Source organism: Gavialis gangeticus, unplaced genomic scaffold, assembly GCF_001723915.1.
Source record: "Gavialis gangeticus isolate Ggan-Ray unplaced genomic scaffold, GavGan_comp1, whole genome shotgun sequence".
In the NCBI taxonomy this organism is placed as follows: Eukaryota; Metazoa; Chordata; order Crocodylia; family Gavialidae; genus Gavialis; species Gavialis gangeticus.
The window spans coordinates 85,880,690-85,898,085 of record NW_017729031.1 but is presented as its reverse complement, the minus strand read 5'-3'; the positions used below and the strand labels follow the sequence as shown (position 1 = coordinate 85,898,085).

The 17,396-nt window shown below is 39.2% G+C and overlaps 1 protein-coding gene across 3 annotated transcripts in view; it reads right to left on the bottom strand.

Annotated features, from left to right (window-relative positions):
- Positions 1–17,396, bottom strand: part of UBE2F (ubiquitin conjugating enzyme E2 F (putative)) — a 152,189-nt gene that overhangs the window by 33,501 nt on the left and 101,292 nt on the right. For 2 of the 3 annotated variants that reach the window (XM_019523316.1, XM_019523315.1), the window contains 2 exons: positions 16,486–16,518; positions 13,074–13,136 (listed from right to left, as the gene is read on the bottom strand). In XM_019523316.1, the coding sequence (XP_019378861.1) occupies positions 13,074–13,136; positions 16,486–16,518 (96 nt within the window). The remainder of the gene's footprint in view (positions 1–13,073; positions 13,137–16,485; positions 16,519–17,396) is intronic. The other variant, XM_019523317.1, reaches the window with a different exon arrangement.

Below are 17,396 nucleotides of genomic sequence, written 5' to 3'. Positions count from 1 at the left end.
GCAGAGCCCAGCCAATGCCTGCCAGTAAACCCCGACAAGTCACTTTTGGTTCCATCCTGTGCCCGCCCTGCCCGTGCAATGCCTGCCCCAGCCCCACTCCCTCCTTTACCACGGGTGCCTCAGTCTGCACCCCCACCCCTTAAAAAAAGGGGGTACAAGAGTTGAAACCAAGTCAGAAGTGGTACACACATTAAAAAGGTTGAAAACCCCTGATTTAGACTACATTTCCTGGGGCAAAGACTGTGTTACTCTGTGTCTGTTACATGCCTTGCACAATAAAGACCTAGTTTTGGTTCGTTCTTAAGCATCACCTCAAACAATAAATATTTAAATATATTCTAAAGGACATACGAGAGCAAGTTCCTGTTAAAGTATTTGTTTTCAGAATTTTTTTTTTCTTGAAACTGATTTTCCAGTTGTCTTGAGTCATCACTAAGGTTTAAATGACTGAACTCAAAAATGAAAAGTAGTCACGGAGCATTATAATTTAACTGTTACTCACTTTTAAGTTAAATGACAGACTCAAAATTCTTCATATGCAGGCAAATACTTCTCTGCATGTAAAACTGCAAAAAGATAGCTAAGGAATCTAGGAGTTTTCTTAGGAATTGTTTTTATTTGTTCTTTAAGTTGCACAACTGTTAACGTCAAAATTAATAACCTACAGCAAAGGAAACTATCAGTAAAAACATAATAAAAGCCATTAAGAAAGCATCACTGATCATTAAAAACAGCACATGCATGTTCTTGCTTACTTTACAAAAAAAGCAAGCATTTAATGTGTATTTATCGTTCTCCCAAAGAACACTGTCAGAGGAACATGCTGCTATTTCTCTGAATTCAGATACATTTTAATTCAGAAAAGGAAGTTATTTAATATCACCCCAAAAAAACTGAGGCTTGCTTAGAGTTACTTTTGGTAACATTAAAACACATGGTAAAGAATGTCCTTTGGCAAAAGTATCTTCTAACACATCTGGGTGGCAGAAATCATGTTTGTAATACACAAGTTACAAAATAAATGCTTTAAGAAAAAGTCTTTATTTACATTTAATTCAGCCAATACTAGGCTAACATTTTGCAGGAAAACATTAGTTTTTTTGTGAAGAGCTCAATAACCATTACAATTTAGAGTTTCATATTCCATAATTTTCTACTTTTCAGACATTAGTCCCTAAAGATATAACTAATTACTAACTACAATCAGAAAATCAGTCAGCCATTTAAAACTTACTAAGCAACAGGAAACCTGGATATTCCAACACTGAACAAAAAAGATTTTCTAATGGATCACTAAGTCTGAAACTGTCACTAAGGTAAACTATTTCAATATTTTTCATGCAAGAAAAGTTACTATACACAAAAGGAACTAAAGGCATCACAAGACACAGATATGCTTCTTATGGTAGTCATGGCATCTCAAACTGCTCTAACAGGTTAACCAAACTTCTGACACAAATAAAAGACAGCAGAAAATTGGACAATGCCTCGACTAAAAGATCTAGAATACTATACAATACCGATCATTTCAAGCTTCAATTCCCCCTTTGTCATTCAACATGCAAGTTCTAAATGAGAACTATAAGTGCAGTCAGGCATCTAAGAACATATGTCTAAAAATCTTATTTTACTGGTGCTGCACTTTTATGCTACTTGTAACTCAGACATGTAACAGTTTGTTTTTCACTCTTTACATTACTTTCTGTGCTTGACAGAAAAAAAAAACAACTGAGAGGAAAATTTAAAAGTGGGCACAAAGTGGATCAGATTAAGCCATACACGATCTGTCCAAATAAGGCACATCTTTGCATCTTTAAAGGGTCCCTACAAGACTCCAGACAGATATCCAAGTTACAGCTGTATTGGTCAAGAGCAAAAAGCAATCAAGGCTCATGGTAGAGGTGATATCTTTTATTAGACCAACAAGATTTTTGCAAAAAAAATATTAAAAAAATCTTTAATTGCCAACTTTTGGGCACAAACACCCTTCACCAGGCATCAGAGACAAGACTGTAAAAGTTCTCTTGGGTAGAAATAAAAGTTCATATTTCATTTCCAGAGAAGGTTTCCATCTATTGACTCTTCTGTGAAATCCTATAAAATATGATCGTTTCCACACCCACTTAAGCTGGGTCAAAAACAAGGTATTGCCAAGAATTTTCAAGCTACCCTGGTGAAAACCAGTGCAGAAGGGACCTGTGCCAGGCAATAGAGGTGAAGATGAATCATTACTACAGGTATAACCCATCATTGGCACCATGGTTCAGACAGTCAGCTGCCCCCTTCTTTAGTGCTGTTTGCATTCTGAACACTAACCAGGTGTCTTTTCTGAGCTGTGACCTTCAGATACTGAAAGTAATCCCAGGATGGGGGAACGACATGACCATGAATGTGCTGCTTATGTAAACTTTGCCAAAGAATGCCAGATGATATGTTGTGGGACTCTGTCTGTGACCAGTTTCCACATCGTTATACCCTGACAAGATGCTCCCCATCAGTCCAACAAACCTGGTGAATGCTGAGTGTGTTATCTCTGCATATGGACAAGTGTTCACCCTACAGAGGCAGAGAATGTTTCCAGCCACTGTGACTGGATACAGCATGCTTACATTTAATACATAGCATGAACTGCCTGTCTTAAGGTTAGCATTCAGTTTCAGTAAACTCCTTTTTATAATGCTCCTTTAATAAACGGTATATAGTTGATGCTAGTAACAATTAATGTTGTGTATAGTATAGCTTTATTTTCATAAAACGCTAAACTGTAGTGTCTTAAGTGCTTAGATGGCATTATTTAATAAAGTGTATATATAGCTGGTATTACTTGCAATTTACCGTGTCTGTAGCTTTATTTTAACAAGATATTTAATTTTAGATATTAACCAGGTGCTTAGACTGCTTAATAACAACACAACAATTAATGGCTTCCACGGGCGTAATCCCCTGATTACTATTAAACAGTCTAAGTATCACCTTGGGGGAAGGAGCCTTCCTTCTGGCCCCTCTGCCACCTGGGGATCCACTCACTGTCCCTTGCAGGGAGATGCACAGCAGAAATCACAGGAGGGATGGGATAATGGGGAGTGGGGAGGAAACCTGCTCACAGCCAGCCCAGGAGCTTACAAAGAAGCCCAACCTCCCATTTTTTTGCTTTGATTTTTTTTGCATTGCACTGCACTGCAAATGCCCAGCCCGCTGCTGCCTGTCTGTCGGGGCACCCATGTGTTTTGGCAGCATTGTGCAAGGAGCTGCCTAGCCTCCTAGCATGTGGTCAAGCCTGCAGAAGCCATTAACTGCATGCTAGACTGCTTGATAACGCAGTAGTTAATCATTTCCATGGGCTTAATCCCCTGATAAGCCCGTGGAAGCCATTAAATGCCTCGTTATTAACCAATCTAGGATATGGTTAATGGCTTCTGTGGGCTTAATCAAACTCATGGACATCATTAACTGTATCCTAGACTGTTTAATAAAACACATCAATTAATGGCTACCATGGCCTTAATCAGGAGATTAAGCCTGTGGAAGTCATTACTTGATGCATTAGCAAGCCCTGGTTTGGGGCCATTTGTCCAAGTCTGGCAAGGGGCAGGACTTCTAGGACCCCTTGGTTAGAGGTGGGTGTGTGGGGGGAGATGAGGGGGCATAAACATAGCACCAGGCACTGTGCTCAGACTGTGAAATCAGAGGGCAACCACCCCAAATTTGGTAGGTCTCTACTCATGCAGCTGTCATATAACAAAAGTGGTTCCCAACCTTTTCTTTTACAAGATTTTTTCTCATTTGGAAATGTAGGAAGGACAAAATGATTAAAATAAATCCTGATCCAGTTCTTGATCTTTAGGTATGAATGCATGATATCATCTTTTTACATGAAATAACATGGGGTTGTTAAATATATAAAGTTATGCTCTCCCCCAGTTAGATAACTGCCAGCAATAAACAAGGCTAATTATGATTTAAAATATTTAATTGAGCTAGTACATTCATTATCCAAGTAATTTAACATGCTCTGAAATAATGTTTTGCATTTATCTTGACATTTACAAGACTCTCAAAAGCATCCCGTTTACATCCTTAAAATTTAATTTAGCAATGTATTAGAATTTAGTAGCCATCACTTTTCTCCCTTTATTTTAGTTAGCAATGTATATAATCCAAATACAAAATGCTAAGAGTGCGTGTCCTGGGACATTGCAAAGTGTGTCTGAACAGTTGTCCTGAAAGTACTTCATTGAATTAATTGCACAAAAGCGGCAGTGCTTTCAGTTGCTCACTAAACCCCAACTGAAAGGGTGGTCACACCAAATCTCAGGATATTTCTTTTCCAGGACAAACAGGCAAAACTTGTCCAGGGACAAATGCAATGTCTATTGCCCAATGCTTCCTTAGCTAGAATTTAAACATGCTCTGGGAGGTGGCACTTTAATTAGCACAGCTCTGATGTCGCACTAATTAAAAGTGCCAGGAGCATGACATGCAGCAGTTTCCCTGTGCTGAAAAAATGGTGGTGGGATGCTTTGAATTAAAACTCGAACAAAGCCCACTGCCATTTTTCAGCACAGTGACATTGATACATGTGATGCTGGAGTCTTCTGGAGTGCAGTAAATCACCACATTCCAGCAGATAGCAAGTCAGCACAGCCTCCCTGCATGCATAAAGGACCCCATTAAGACCAGCAACAGCAGCAGATCAAGAACAGATCTACAAAAGGACACCACACTGTTAATGGGCGAACAGCCCCCCAAGCTCTTTGAAGAAGCATCATAAAAACTGGCTTCTTTAGAGCTCTTTTCTACAGTTACTCCTCGCTTAACTTCATAGTTATGTTCTTGAAAAATACGACTAAGCAAAACAACGTTAAGCAAATCCAATTGTGTCACAGTAGTTACCTACTAGCAGGCAGCGGCTGCATAATGTTATAACCAAACACTGTACAACTTTAAGTGAGTATGTTCTCCAGTAGATCAGCAACGTAATAACAAAATAACGTTAACTGGCATGATGTTAAGTGAGGAATACCAGTATTTGCAAAAAGCAGGCTGCCTTCTGGAACCTGAAAGCTCGAGCAAGCCTGTTACAAAAATATCATGGCCTTAAGTGAAACAATTTTGCATTATGGACGTCTCTTCAAGTTGTATAAAACTTGCATCTCATGAACAATTTATTTCTGCAGTAGTCTAAATGTAAACTTATGAAAAAATCTTCAAACAAAAGTTTAGTAGCTAAGCCTACACTTAATGCAGAAAGTGGAAAGCTTTAGCAACAATGTGTTATAGTTTACTTAAATAACAACCATAGTAATTAAAAGTAAACATTAAAGTAGTTGGCACTGATTTAACAGAGGTGCATCAAAGACACGCCATATCATCTGGCCTGCATGTTAGATCTGGCTGGACTGGGACCCCAGACATGTGACACTCACTCCAGCTGGTCTGGAGGGGGCACTACATGCAGTACAAGTCAAAGAGCATGTGGTTTGCATATAGATTAGGCCACAGCAGTTGCTGCATCTGGCATGCAGTGTTGATGGGAGAGGGGGAAGTGGTGGGGGAGGGGGAAAGAGGGAAGAGCCTGGGGCTGCTTTGGGCCCTACGCTGTTCATCCATCCCATGGACTAGTCCCAGACCACTCATCTAACTGGGGCCAGATGAGTTTGACACCCCTGATTTAAACAGAAAATACAAAATTGATTACTTGCTGTTTGATATAAAATTAGAACTCTGACTTTGTTTCTCTATGAAGGCTTGCAGAAAACAAGGATGATGGGAAGTTTTGACGGATTAAATAAGTCCCACCGAAAAAGGCAAGGGGCCAGGCAAATTAAAGCGGTGCCAGTGTTGAGAGGACACGAGACAGTATTAGGAGTAGTTTGTTCATTTGGTGCTTTGTCAAGTAGGCTGACAACATACACACACAACTCTCAGCTTCTTCACTGCTTGCAGCTCTAGGAGGTTTGATTACTTTCTTGGGAGACTCATTTTTCAAGCTCAAAAGGGCTTGAATTCCCTCAATGCCATAAAAAAAATCTCATTCCTAAATCTGGGAATTCCATTGTTAATCAGGAACATTTGTAAAAAATTGCGGTGTACTACCCCACTGGAAACAATTTAAATATCCAGTACGCGGAATTTCTAGAAGACAAATACTTGGGACTTCCCAGAAAACAAACAATTATTACATCTTTCCTTCAACTACTGGGCTAAAACTTTTCCATGTATTAAAGATAACCCAGATATGGACCAGATCCCAAAGAGGACACCAGTAAACTCCTCTGAAGATAGCAGTAGCAGCCTACCGAAAGATCTGGTTACAATATGCAGAGGTTAACAGAGAAGTTATATGGGTGGCCTGTCACCAAACAATGCTTGCCAGAGACTGGCCAGAGATACCATTACTTGATGGAAAAAACCCAAAATGTGGAGCTGCCAGGAATTGGTAACTGGTCCAAATGGTGTAATACACTGGTATCACTGCTTCTACAGAGGCCCCTATAGAACAGTTAAAATTCCAAGGAGAAATCTATCAAATGCTTGGACTCCGTGAAGAAACAGACTTGCACACCAGTCAGTCTATGCCAAATGAGTATTAAAATAATATTGGTCCACAGTCTTTGCGGTATGAAGAAAAGTCTTGAATGACCAACTTAAAGTATTTTTTCTCTTGTAAAAAAAAAATGTGTTTGACTACTTTTTACCAATCCAAAAGAGAAGGATCAAATGGTACATGAAGAAGAGAAACCTGAAAAATCACTGGGAAGACCAGAGTTCTAAAGGCTCACTTGACTGATGTGGGTTTAATTTGGTTTGGAGGGGTTGAAAACCAAGGACAAGCTATATTCCAAGAATCAGTTTTTCTACCCTTCTTTAATTTATTCATATCCCCTATCCCACATCTCTTCTGGGCCACAGACATCCTAGCAAAGGCTTGAATTAACCACAGAAGGAGACCAACCTATGGTATTAATGCAATTCCAGTGGGATCATCTACAAAAGATGTTTACTGCAGTTGCCTCATTAGTGCCGCAGTAAACTTCTTGGCATCTGTATGTGCAGCAGTATTAGGATATACATACAGAGCTATTAGGGCAGAGTAAACTAGTTAACTCCTGACGGGGCTGGCTAGGGCACAAAGGTTCTTTAGTATAGGGGCTGCCTGCTGGCTAACCCTACACTGGAGCACCCTTGTGCCCAGCCAGCCCCTCCACAGCACATTGAGCTGGGTCAGAGCAGCCCTGGGCTGGCAGGCTGACCCCTGAACACCCTGCCAGCTGGGGTTGCTCCAACCCAGCTCAACATGCTACAGTTCCCTGCACACATGTAAATACAGTGCTTGGGAGCAAGAAACTCCAGCGTGATATGCACTGGAGTTTATTGTTACACATTAAAAGCATGTTGTAGATGCACCCAGTTAAGAGAGACTCTGCTGCACCTGTAGCTACAGGTTAACTGCTGCCCCAACATGTGACCCAGCCATTGAAGATGAAAGTATAAGTTTAAAAAAAACCAAAACAACATTTACAGAAGCACAAGATTACAAGGATAGGGAAGAATATGAACAGGCACACCACAGCTTCCAAGAGCTCGCATCCTAGTGCTGACAATTTGCCAGAAGATCTCAGGCTTTCAGGCTGTTTATTGGGCAACTGTTTGCAAGAGCAACTAAATGCTCTCAGCAATACCATTTGGATGACATTTGTTAGGCTCAATAAAATGGTAGCTTTTATTGCTCTGGCTGCAGGGAGCAGCCACAAAAAGCATGTTAGAAGTCATCTGGTGGAAAGTGATTAGTTTACTGTAGTTTGAATGACATTGATGTGGGCACCTCTGACATTCATTCTGTTAAGTATATTCTTATGCTCTGTATCATAAACATTAGGCATTCAGTGAAACCAGACCTTTAGAATCCTTTGAGAAGATACAATTATACCAAGGAAGATCTAATTGAAAATGGTCTTTGATTTCATGCAAGTAGAATAATGGTATTTAAGATATGCCTGCAGTATATCTTGCTCCTGCAATGTTTCTGCTTTGGCATTTCAAGACTATTGGTAAAAACAAGTCTGACAAAGGGCAACATTCCAGATTTCTATCAAAAGAGAAAGTTACCCACAGAGCTATCTATAACAATGATACAGCAGGTAACTTTACCAGACACTGAACACTCAGTTTTTTTTTCTCTCCATCTCTTAAAACAGGAATACACGAACAAAACACTACTTGGTAGGGCTGTGCAAAGCTTCGGTAGTTGATTTGATTTGGAGGAGATTCAGCCTGATTCGGGGTCCAAATCTCAGAATCTGAATCGAATTGGGAGACCAAGTAAAAGCTCCAAATCGATTCAGAAAAAGCTTCGGCAAAGATTCAACTGATTTAGAGATTTGGCCATAGGCTAAACAGGCATCTGACAGCTGCCTCCAACTGGTAAGTCTGTTGGGGGACGAGGAAGGGAGGAACTGGGGCTAGGGCTGGGACAAGCTGCCCAGCCGGGGTGGGGGCAGGGGTGTGTGGAATGCGGGCACGGCAGTGCTGGAAGGACTCCCCCCTGTAGTGCAGTCCTCGCTGCCAGTGGCAGCAGCAGGCACTTGGGGAGATTGCAGCCCATGCAGGCAAGCTGCCCAGCTGGATATGGCTCTGGCCAGTGCTGTATGTGGTGGCAAAGAGTGCAACTAGCCAGCCCGCCTCTACCACACAGGGCTCCCTGTGGCACACAAGCAGCTCCTGGCACTTGTGTGCCCCACCCCACAAACCCCACACCCTGGTCCCAGAACCCCCACATACACCCCTGCAACACTCTATGCCCCTGCCACACATACAGCCACACGCCCTCACAAACACCACATACATCCCCCCACACCCAACCACACACACACACACACACAAAGCCACACCCCACACACAACATACAAAAGTAAGACTATTTTTGAGATATTATGCAATCATCTTTATATACAGTACCCAAACAAAAATCATGGAAAAAACCATTTTTTTTTAAATAAAACTGAACTATGTTGTAGTAGGTTTTTGACTTGGTGTATGATTTTTTTTTCTGGTTCCAAGATGGCAACTCTCACCTCCCAAAAGGAATACTTCTGGGGACAAGGGCAGGGACTTCCAGTGGCAAAGGTAAGGGAGGAAGGGGGACTGCGCACCTGTCAAGGGGCAGGGCTACTCTTGTGGCCCTTGACAGCTCACTAAAATTCATTAAGTGGCCTTCTAGCTGAAATAATTACCCACCCCTGCCATAGAGACTAACTCGGTTACAGAGCCATATGGTTTTTTTAGGAATGTTTTAGGAATGCAATAAGTAGATGCAGGTCACACTAATGAAATGGGAGCCAGTGTTCTGGAATGCAGAATGTGAAAAGGACTGTGTGATAGACAGTTGATCCTGAGCTTGCAATGGAAGGAAAAATGTGATCCCTGGATGCATAAGTAGGGAAATATCAAGCAAGTGTAAGGAGATAGTATCATCTCTAGAAATGACAACACAGGGTGCTTATACACAAGCACAAAGGCTGCTGAAGTGTGGTAATTACTTCATTGCAGCCAGCCTCTGCATCTCATATATCAGTGTCCCTGTGCTTCAGTGGAGGTGCTTAAATTAAAGCTTGTTAAACAAGCTTTAGTTCAAGCACCCCTGCTGCCATTTTGAAGCATGGGGACACCGATACACAGTGCTGCAAAGTTTTAACTAGCATGGTTCTCAGAACTCTGCCCCGCCCCCCAGAACATGTGTAAAAGTGCCCACAAAACCTAGTTCTGGAATGCTTAGTCTAAGATCTGCTATCCATACTTTGAAAAAATATGTTGAGTAATTGTAAAGCATTCAGGAAAATTACAGAATGACGTAAGATTTGTCCAGTGCCTTATACAGGTACGCTTCTGCAGTTCTATCTACTTTAAACAGTGAAAAGATCATGGTCTACAAAGCTACAAATAAAAAAAAAAAAATTAAGTAGTTCTCACCTATCTAATCTAGCTGAAAAGGCGCCAGAGCTGGAAGCTGATGCGCCTCATGCATTCAGACCAGAAATCAGATACAAATGCCATGTCCAATGCAACAGGGATAAAGGTCATAGCCATGTTGATCTAAGAAAACAAGCAGACAGTGCACTAGAGGTCATATCTTTTATTAGACCAACTAGATAGTTGCAAAAAAAAAGTTTTTCTCTATTTAGTTGCAAGCTTTCAGGTGCACACACCCTTCTTCAGGCATAGGAGAATGAAAAGTATGTAAAATTTCTGCCAGGTAGAAATGAAAATTCATATTTCACAGGAGAGTTAGAGGGTGGAGTAAGATCTAGCTGGAAAAGTTCATTTTTCACTTTATACAAATCAATCTCAGATAAACTTTGGAGCAGTCTACTAACCTCCAAAGTGCCCAATGTATTGCTCACACCTACAAAGTAATTTACATGTTCCCCAAGAATCAATATTAAGGGTTCAACTTAACATAACTACTAAAATACCTTTTTTCCAGAATCTGTAAAAAGACATAAGCCAGCCTAATGAGTCATGAACTTCAGCGTTTCAACTTAAATAACTGGAGACAAGCTTTTAATTAGCTGATAATACTCATATAATAGGAAGGTTTAGCCTAGATTAGCAACAAAAGAATCTCAGCACTTCACATTTGAATCCAATGAAGTGACATCCATGATATACTTGCTGCCTCTAGAGAGTCACAATAGAATGCTTGAGGTTCATTTCTGTTGCTGTTGAAAGCCAAAACACTTACAAAAAGCTCTTTTGTTGAAACATTTATTTCAACTCTAGGGGTGACACTTAACACTGAATGCATGTCCTCTCGATGAAAATTATTCAATAAAGTTCTCAGCGGCCTAATAGGAAAATATTTCTAAATACAAATTATGACACGGGGCGGAACATTGCAAAGTTACCTTAATGAGGTGCATATACATTACACTAGACATTCAAATTTAAGACCAACCAAACCACCACAAACCCTGGACAGTGTGCTCTGAGTTTTTTAAAAAGAAGCACAAGAAAATGTTTATATGAAGCAAAGATATTTTAGGGTGGTGGATAGATGATGCATTAATAGTAGCCAGTGAAATGCATCACCATCAGAATGTTCTCAGAGTAGTTATACCACAGGCAGCAGGAAACCTACCAAGGTGCCTCCTCCACATTGTGTTATATATTAACATGATAAAAAAATTACCTGAAAATGCAACTGCTAACAGGCAGTCAAATATATTAAAGTAAGAAATGTACTTATTTATGTATTTATTTATTTACATTACTTTGAAGAAAAAAAAATAATATGTTGTATAAAATTATCTACTTCATATGCAAGAGGAAAAATCAATTTATTTTCATTCTAAAATTTAACCTGACAAGCTATTTTCAAGACTGCTACCATCTAAAGAAACCTTTTTAATCTCTGATGTGGTAGGACTTCCTTGTAAAAATTAGTTTAATATCCAACAGCCAAACTGGTTTCTCTTCTTTTGGCACTTCACAACCAGTAATAAGCTGGTGTCAAGTTACATCCTTACTGACAGTGTACATCCTAATGGCCCATGCAAAGTTTATACAGATTCAATCTTTGTGACCAGTTCAGTCTTAGAATGCACAAGAAGAAAGAATTTGGCTGACTCAGTCTTTGTTGCAGTGGCTCTTTTTCTGTCTGCCTTTTTTTGTTTTGTTTTTTGCTTATAGCTAATTTATCCTATTTTTTTGTCTAAGGAAGCTCCATGGTATCCTTACCTCAAAAGATACTATATTTCCAAGGAAACAAATTCCTTAATGAAAATCAGATCATGAGATGGACCCAAAACATTTCCAAAACTTAAAAAAATACAACCAAATAAATGAATTCCAAACTAGACATATTTGTTAAAGAAGTACCAGATCTTCTTATATCATAAATGTCTAGAAGTCTGAGAAGTAAGCTGTCACTTCTGTTACAGAATTCAGACTGCTGACTGCCTTCTTGGTTTAATTGAAGTATTTCAATCATCATTATTTAAAGGATTATTCCACATTAATCACTACGCTCAACTTGGACAGGAACCCCAGGAGACTAAAATATTTAAACCATAAGAGCTCTAAAACCCTTCAAGCTTTACCGTTCAAGGTGAAACAGAATGCTGAAGCTGTATATAACTTATCAAGTCAACCTCATGCAAAGGCTTATAAAAGAAATCTGAATGTAAAGGATTCATAAATAAATGTATATATATATTCCTTAACCCTCCACTTTATTTTTATTTGAACTAGTTGAGTTAGACCATATCTCTGTATGTGATGAACAAGATGTTGTGATCCATACAAAAGAAGAAATTACCTACTTTTTCCTAAGAAATATGTTAACAGGACTATGTATGGTCTATATCAAAAGTATTAACTCATCCCCATAGACCTGTAGGTAAACAGACTTATTAACTGAAATTTTTCATTATACTCTGAGTTAGTGGTTAGCTTTTCAAATTTTCAAAATTATGTCAGTATTCATTCCCATATTTGAATTGTCCAGGTCATAGTGTGCAAGAAAACTTGACTCGAGGCAATATTTTGACAAAAGCAGGACTTCTGCTAAGAATTCTTAAAAGCATCCGATCTTCTAGCTTGATAAGAAATACACAATGCAGGGACTGCGTGAGACTTGGGTAGGAAACAGATGTCTTTCTGAGGGAGGCAGAGGAGGAGGTCTCTTGTCAAAGATCCTGACAAATTTAGAGCAATCTGGAATAACAGCTTTAAAGTAACCAACCATCACCTGGTGCACAGAATACACTGGACTCTGGAAGTGCCTTAGAAAAGTGAGAAGAATGGAATGCTATGGATGGATTTTACTCTACCTAACAAGTTTAGTATGTGCTTCATATTACTACTACTACTTGGTTTTGTTTTTGGTTTGTTTTTTTTTGTTTTGTTTTGTTTTTGTTTTATTTTTTTAACAGGAGAATATATTTTGTTAAGGTACCTGCCTAGTGGTATTCCAAGTCATTCTAGTCCAGAAAGCTGGAAGACTAAGATACTGATTTAGAACAGCATGTATACTGGTTAAGGAAGAAAATACTTTGAGTAAGATCCCGACTCACCTTGTCACGCAAATGGTGTTCTGCAGCCTCAATATTCAAAGGATCATCAAAATTCAAGAGATCCTGTAAAAGAGACAGAAAACGTTTTAAATACGAAAAACTCTATCTGAATATGATAAAATAAGCAGATGAGGCAAAGTGTTAAGTAACGTTTTCATTTTTATGCTTACATGTCTCTGGTTTAAAGCCTACTTAGTGCAAATGAAAACTAATTTGGTTAAGTTATTCACTGCTTAAGTGTATGCCAAAAGAACGTAGACACTACTTAAAGTGATGGCATTTCCTTTCACTGCTTGTCTGGAAACAATTTGGCAACTTTTGAAGGACACTCAGCAAAACAATCTCAGAGATTCAAGGAATATCCAATATATCAATGGGCAGAACACTAAGGATTCTGGTAAAAAGCAGAAAACCTGGATTTAGAAGAAAGTCAGGCCCACAAGATATTTAGTGCTGCAGGTAGAAGAATCTCTCTGGAGCCTGCTGCTGCCATATTCAAGTTGCAGACAGAAGTTGCACTTCTGGCAAAACCTGCACAACATCTAAATGTGAACCACTAGTACAGATCCCAGTGCATTAATTTGCATGACCACTGTACTTCACATTGTTAAAAGAGAGGGACACAAGAAGTTGACAAAAAACTGTGTTAAGTTAGCATAGAAAATCATGAACAAATCACTATGGAAACAAAGATCATTTTCTCTGGGATTTAAATCTATTGTGTCACTACTTCTTTAAACATCTATAAAAAGTGAAGTGCCATGACTTTACAAGTGTGAAAGGCTCACAGCACTGCCCCTGAGATTTGCTTCAACAGTAATTAATCTGTATGGTAATTTTAGCACATACTTCCAAATTTATCTTTTTTCCTCAAAAACAAAACAAAATAAAAAAATAAAACAAAACCTTAACTACCTACTCACTTTCCAGAAGCAAGCTTAAGCCATCATTTTAAAGCTTAATAAACTGTAATGCCTCCTAAAAAGCCCCCACTTAAGTCCAATAAAAAACCCAGAAAGCAAAACAAAACAAAAACCCCTCAAACTTCTGAAGAGCTGCATAGGAGAAATACAAAAATGGAGGCTGCAAAGTATAGGTCTTAAAGGACATTATAAATCCCTGCAATTTGTTGTGCATCACCACATGGTCTTACAGTGAATCATTTTACATACACTCTTATTGCTGAATGCACTTGTTGTCGTCTCAAATGGATTCACCTTGCTTTAGTCATTTAAAATGCAATGAAGGACTTTTTTTTTTTTTTTAAAATAAAGTTATTCTGCACTCAGGTGGTAAAGGCTCCCCAATATATTTTTCATTCAGTTTACCTTAAAGGCTATATATATCTAGGAAAATTAAGCCTCAGTGGCCCTTAAAGGCTACAGCTGCCCTGGGCTCTGTACACTACTACACAGGAGAACAAAATATTTCTGGTAGTAGCACCAGCAATTCAGAGATCCAGCTCCTTCCCTCTGTTTGAGATAAGCATAGAGGAAACAGGCCTAGGCTGAAGGAAGAGATGGTAAATCAAAGCCCAGACTGAGACTGGCTGCATCTCCCTTTTATTTTCCCTTCTTCAACCTTTGCCTATGACAACTGTGCTCTCCCCCCCCCCGGAAAAACAGGTTTTCGAAGGAAGGGAGGGCAAACCTCTATTAATTGCTTAAGTATAACACATAGATGTGGCTTAAGTTGTGATCCAACCACACTTGCAATCAATTAATAGCTTGATAAAACCAGGAATAAGCCACAAAGTGATTCTACAAAAAAAGTGTAATAACCAGGGATCCTAGTTTTCTATGGGAAAAAGCCAAAAATCTCCGCTTAAAACATACACAAAATCCACATTTTTCCACAACCTACTGAAAGCGCAGCAGCATTCTGTGGCAAGCAGTGCCATTTCTGCCCTCTCATTTTTGCTACAGTTTTTGCCTCTTGGCAAATCAGCAGTGTGCCCCCTCTGCTTCCCCTCCCTCCCTCTGCTGTTGACTGACAGAGGCAAAAAGCACAGCAAAAATGAAGAGCAGAAATGGCACTGTTCATCACAGGATACCAGCACACTTTCTGTAGATCATGGAAAAAACACAGATTCTGTGGTTTTTCCACTGCGAATGGAAAACTAGGTTCCATGATAATAACTCTGTGGCTCTCTTAACAAGCTATTAATTGAATGTGGGGCTACATGTGCCCTCCGTGGCTGAGAGCAACAAGTCTTCCAGCAGCAGCAGGAGTTTGCTACATGCTGGTGCAGGTAGAGCCCTCTGGCACCAGCAATAAGATGCGAATGGATCCGATGCTGGATCCCACAATGGAGCCTCCTGCCATGCATGTGCAGCTTGGCAGGAGGCACGATTGTGTGGATCATGCATCAGATCTTATAGTGTCTTTACCTGCAAGTCTAGAGGGCCCCTTAGAAGTCAAGAAACTATTCAGAGATAACTATTCAGGTTTCTGGTTGCCTGTTTCTGCCATTAGTCCTGGGGTTTTGGTTTTTTTTTTTTTTTTTTTTTTTTTTTTTTTTTTTACAATGGTACTACCACTTTTTCCAGCTGCCCTAGGCAGCTTCCTTTGGTAAAAAAAAAAGATGCACCCTTTCTACACCTGCCAATTTCTTTGATAGGGACATGGAATACTGGACTCAGAAGCCTCCAGGGCCACAGAGTCCAGTCCCCTGCATTGTCATTTACCTACAGAATCCTGAGTCATCACTTCAAATCCTCCCATTCAACTACAGCTACTAGTCATAACACCCAAAACACCAAGGATACCCTATAATATGCTACACACAAATCAGAGAAGGCAAAGGAACTGCTAACACCCTGCCACTGCTGTAAGAGGGAAATAATTTATTGTAATGTGTTCAGAAGATCCCCAGGCAAGAGAGGAGGGGTGGTAGATGACAGATGGGAGCCCACATGAATTATTCTAATTTCCTTGCAAGATTAGCGTTTATTCTCATTCTGGGGCCAAGGTAAAGCTTCAAACAGGTGTTTAATTTCCTCCCATTTTAATTGTTAACCTATGCTGCAATAGCATTTATCCCTTTATCCAAAAAAGGAAGTCTTTTAAAGTTCTAGCAATGGAAATCATAGCCACCTGTCACACAGTACACCAATTTAAAAAAAAGGGGTTTCCACAAAGCCAAAGCTACTCATTAGCAAAGGTCCCTTCATGGCTTTATGGCTCCATGTAAAATAATTCCAAAAAGCAGTACACGCTCTTCTATATAAGCTGCAAGGTTACCTATACAAAAGAAAAAAATGGTTCGCAGAGGAACAATTTAATGATCAGTAAAATCAGTGATAACACTAACATTAGCTTCAAGTACCCATGAATCAGGTCCATTCCACGTAAAATAAAAAAAACACTTGAGAGCGGAGACTAATTTATGTGCAAAGCATTGCCTACTTACAGTAAATAAAGAGTTTAATCCCCAAACAACATCCTGAAAAGGAAAGAGAGAATCAGTCACACACATATGTCAAATATTTTGTACATCTTATATGTCTGTGTGTGCGTGCGTGCGCTAGTAAGTAAACCTTAAAACTAGGATAAAAGAAGTTTGGGCAGTTTCCACACAAAAAAAGTTTTGTTTTTTTTTCAAATGTTTATTTCAATACACAGTGTGCCAAAAAGCACTCAGGACTGCACAAAGCAATGGATAAGACTTCAAAACATCATCAAATATAAATTAACTGGAACAAATAAATCTGTAAACAGAGCTATTTTTAAGAATTTCTCTGTAGAATCACTAAATGCTGCCATATTTACATCTCTTCTGTGTTCAAAGAAAAGAAACAATACAATGCAACTTAGTATACCCATCAAAACTGAACATATTACAGCTGATTCCAAATAGCACGTATCCGATGCTTCGTATTCAATCAATCCATACAATTATAAATAAACATCAGACCAAATATCAAGTTTGAGGAAGGTGATTTAAATCCAATTTTTTTTGTGAACAGGAAAAGTCTAAGTTTCCCAGATTTTTCATGACAAATGATTTGCTTACCTCTATAATTAATTTCATATAACTAAATAGAGACAGCTAATGTGCTATTACAGGTCCGTATCAAAACCAATGAAGCACATGGATATGGTCTATCTATTACTAATGTTATCTGATACTACATGTTGGTATAGTCATTTTGCCTTATGTACCAAAAAGTTCCATTACTATCTAGCTTATAAGCTTCACAGGCTATGAAACAATGAGCACAATTAAGCTACATAGAAATGTTTACTTCTAATGGAAGGAATTTCTCCTTGTAAAAAATGGTCAGTCAAATGGGTCACTAACTGACTGGAGGACCGCACCCA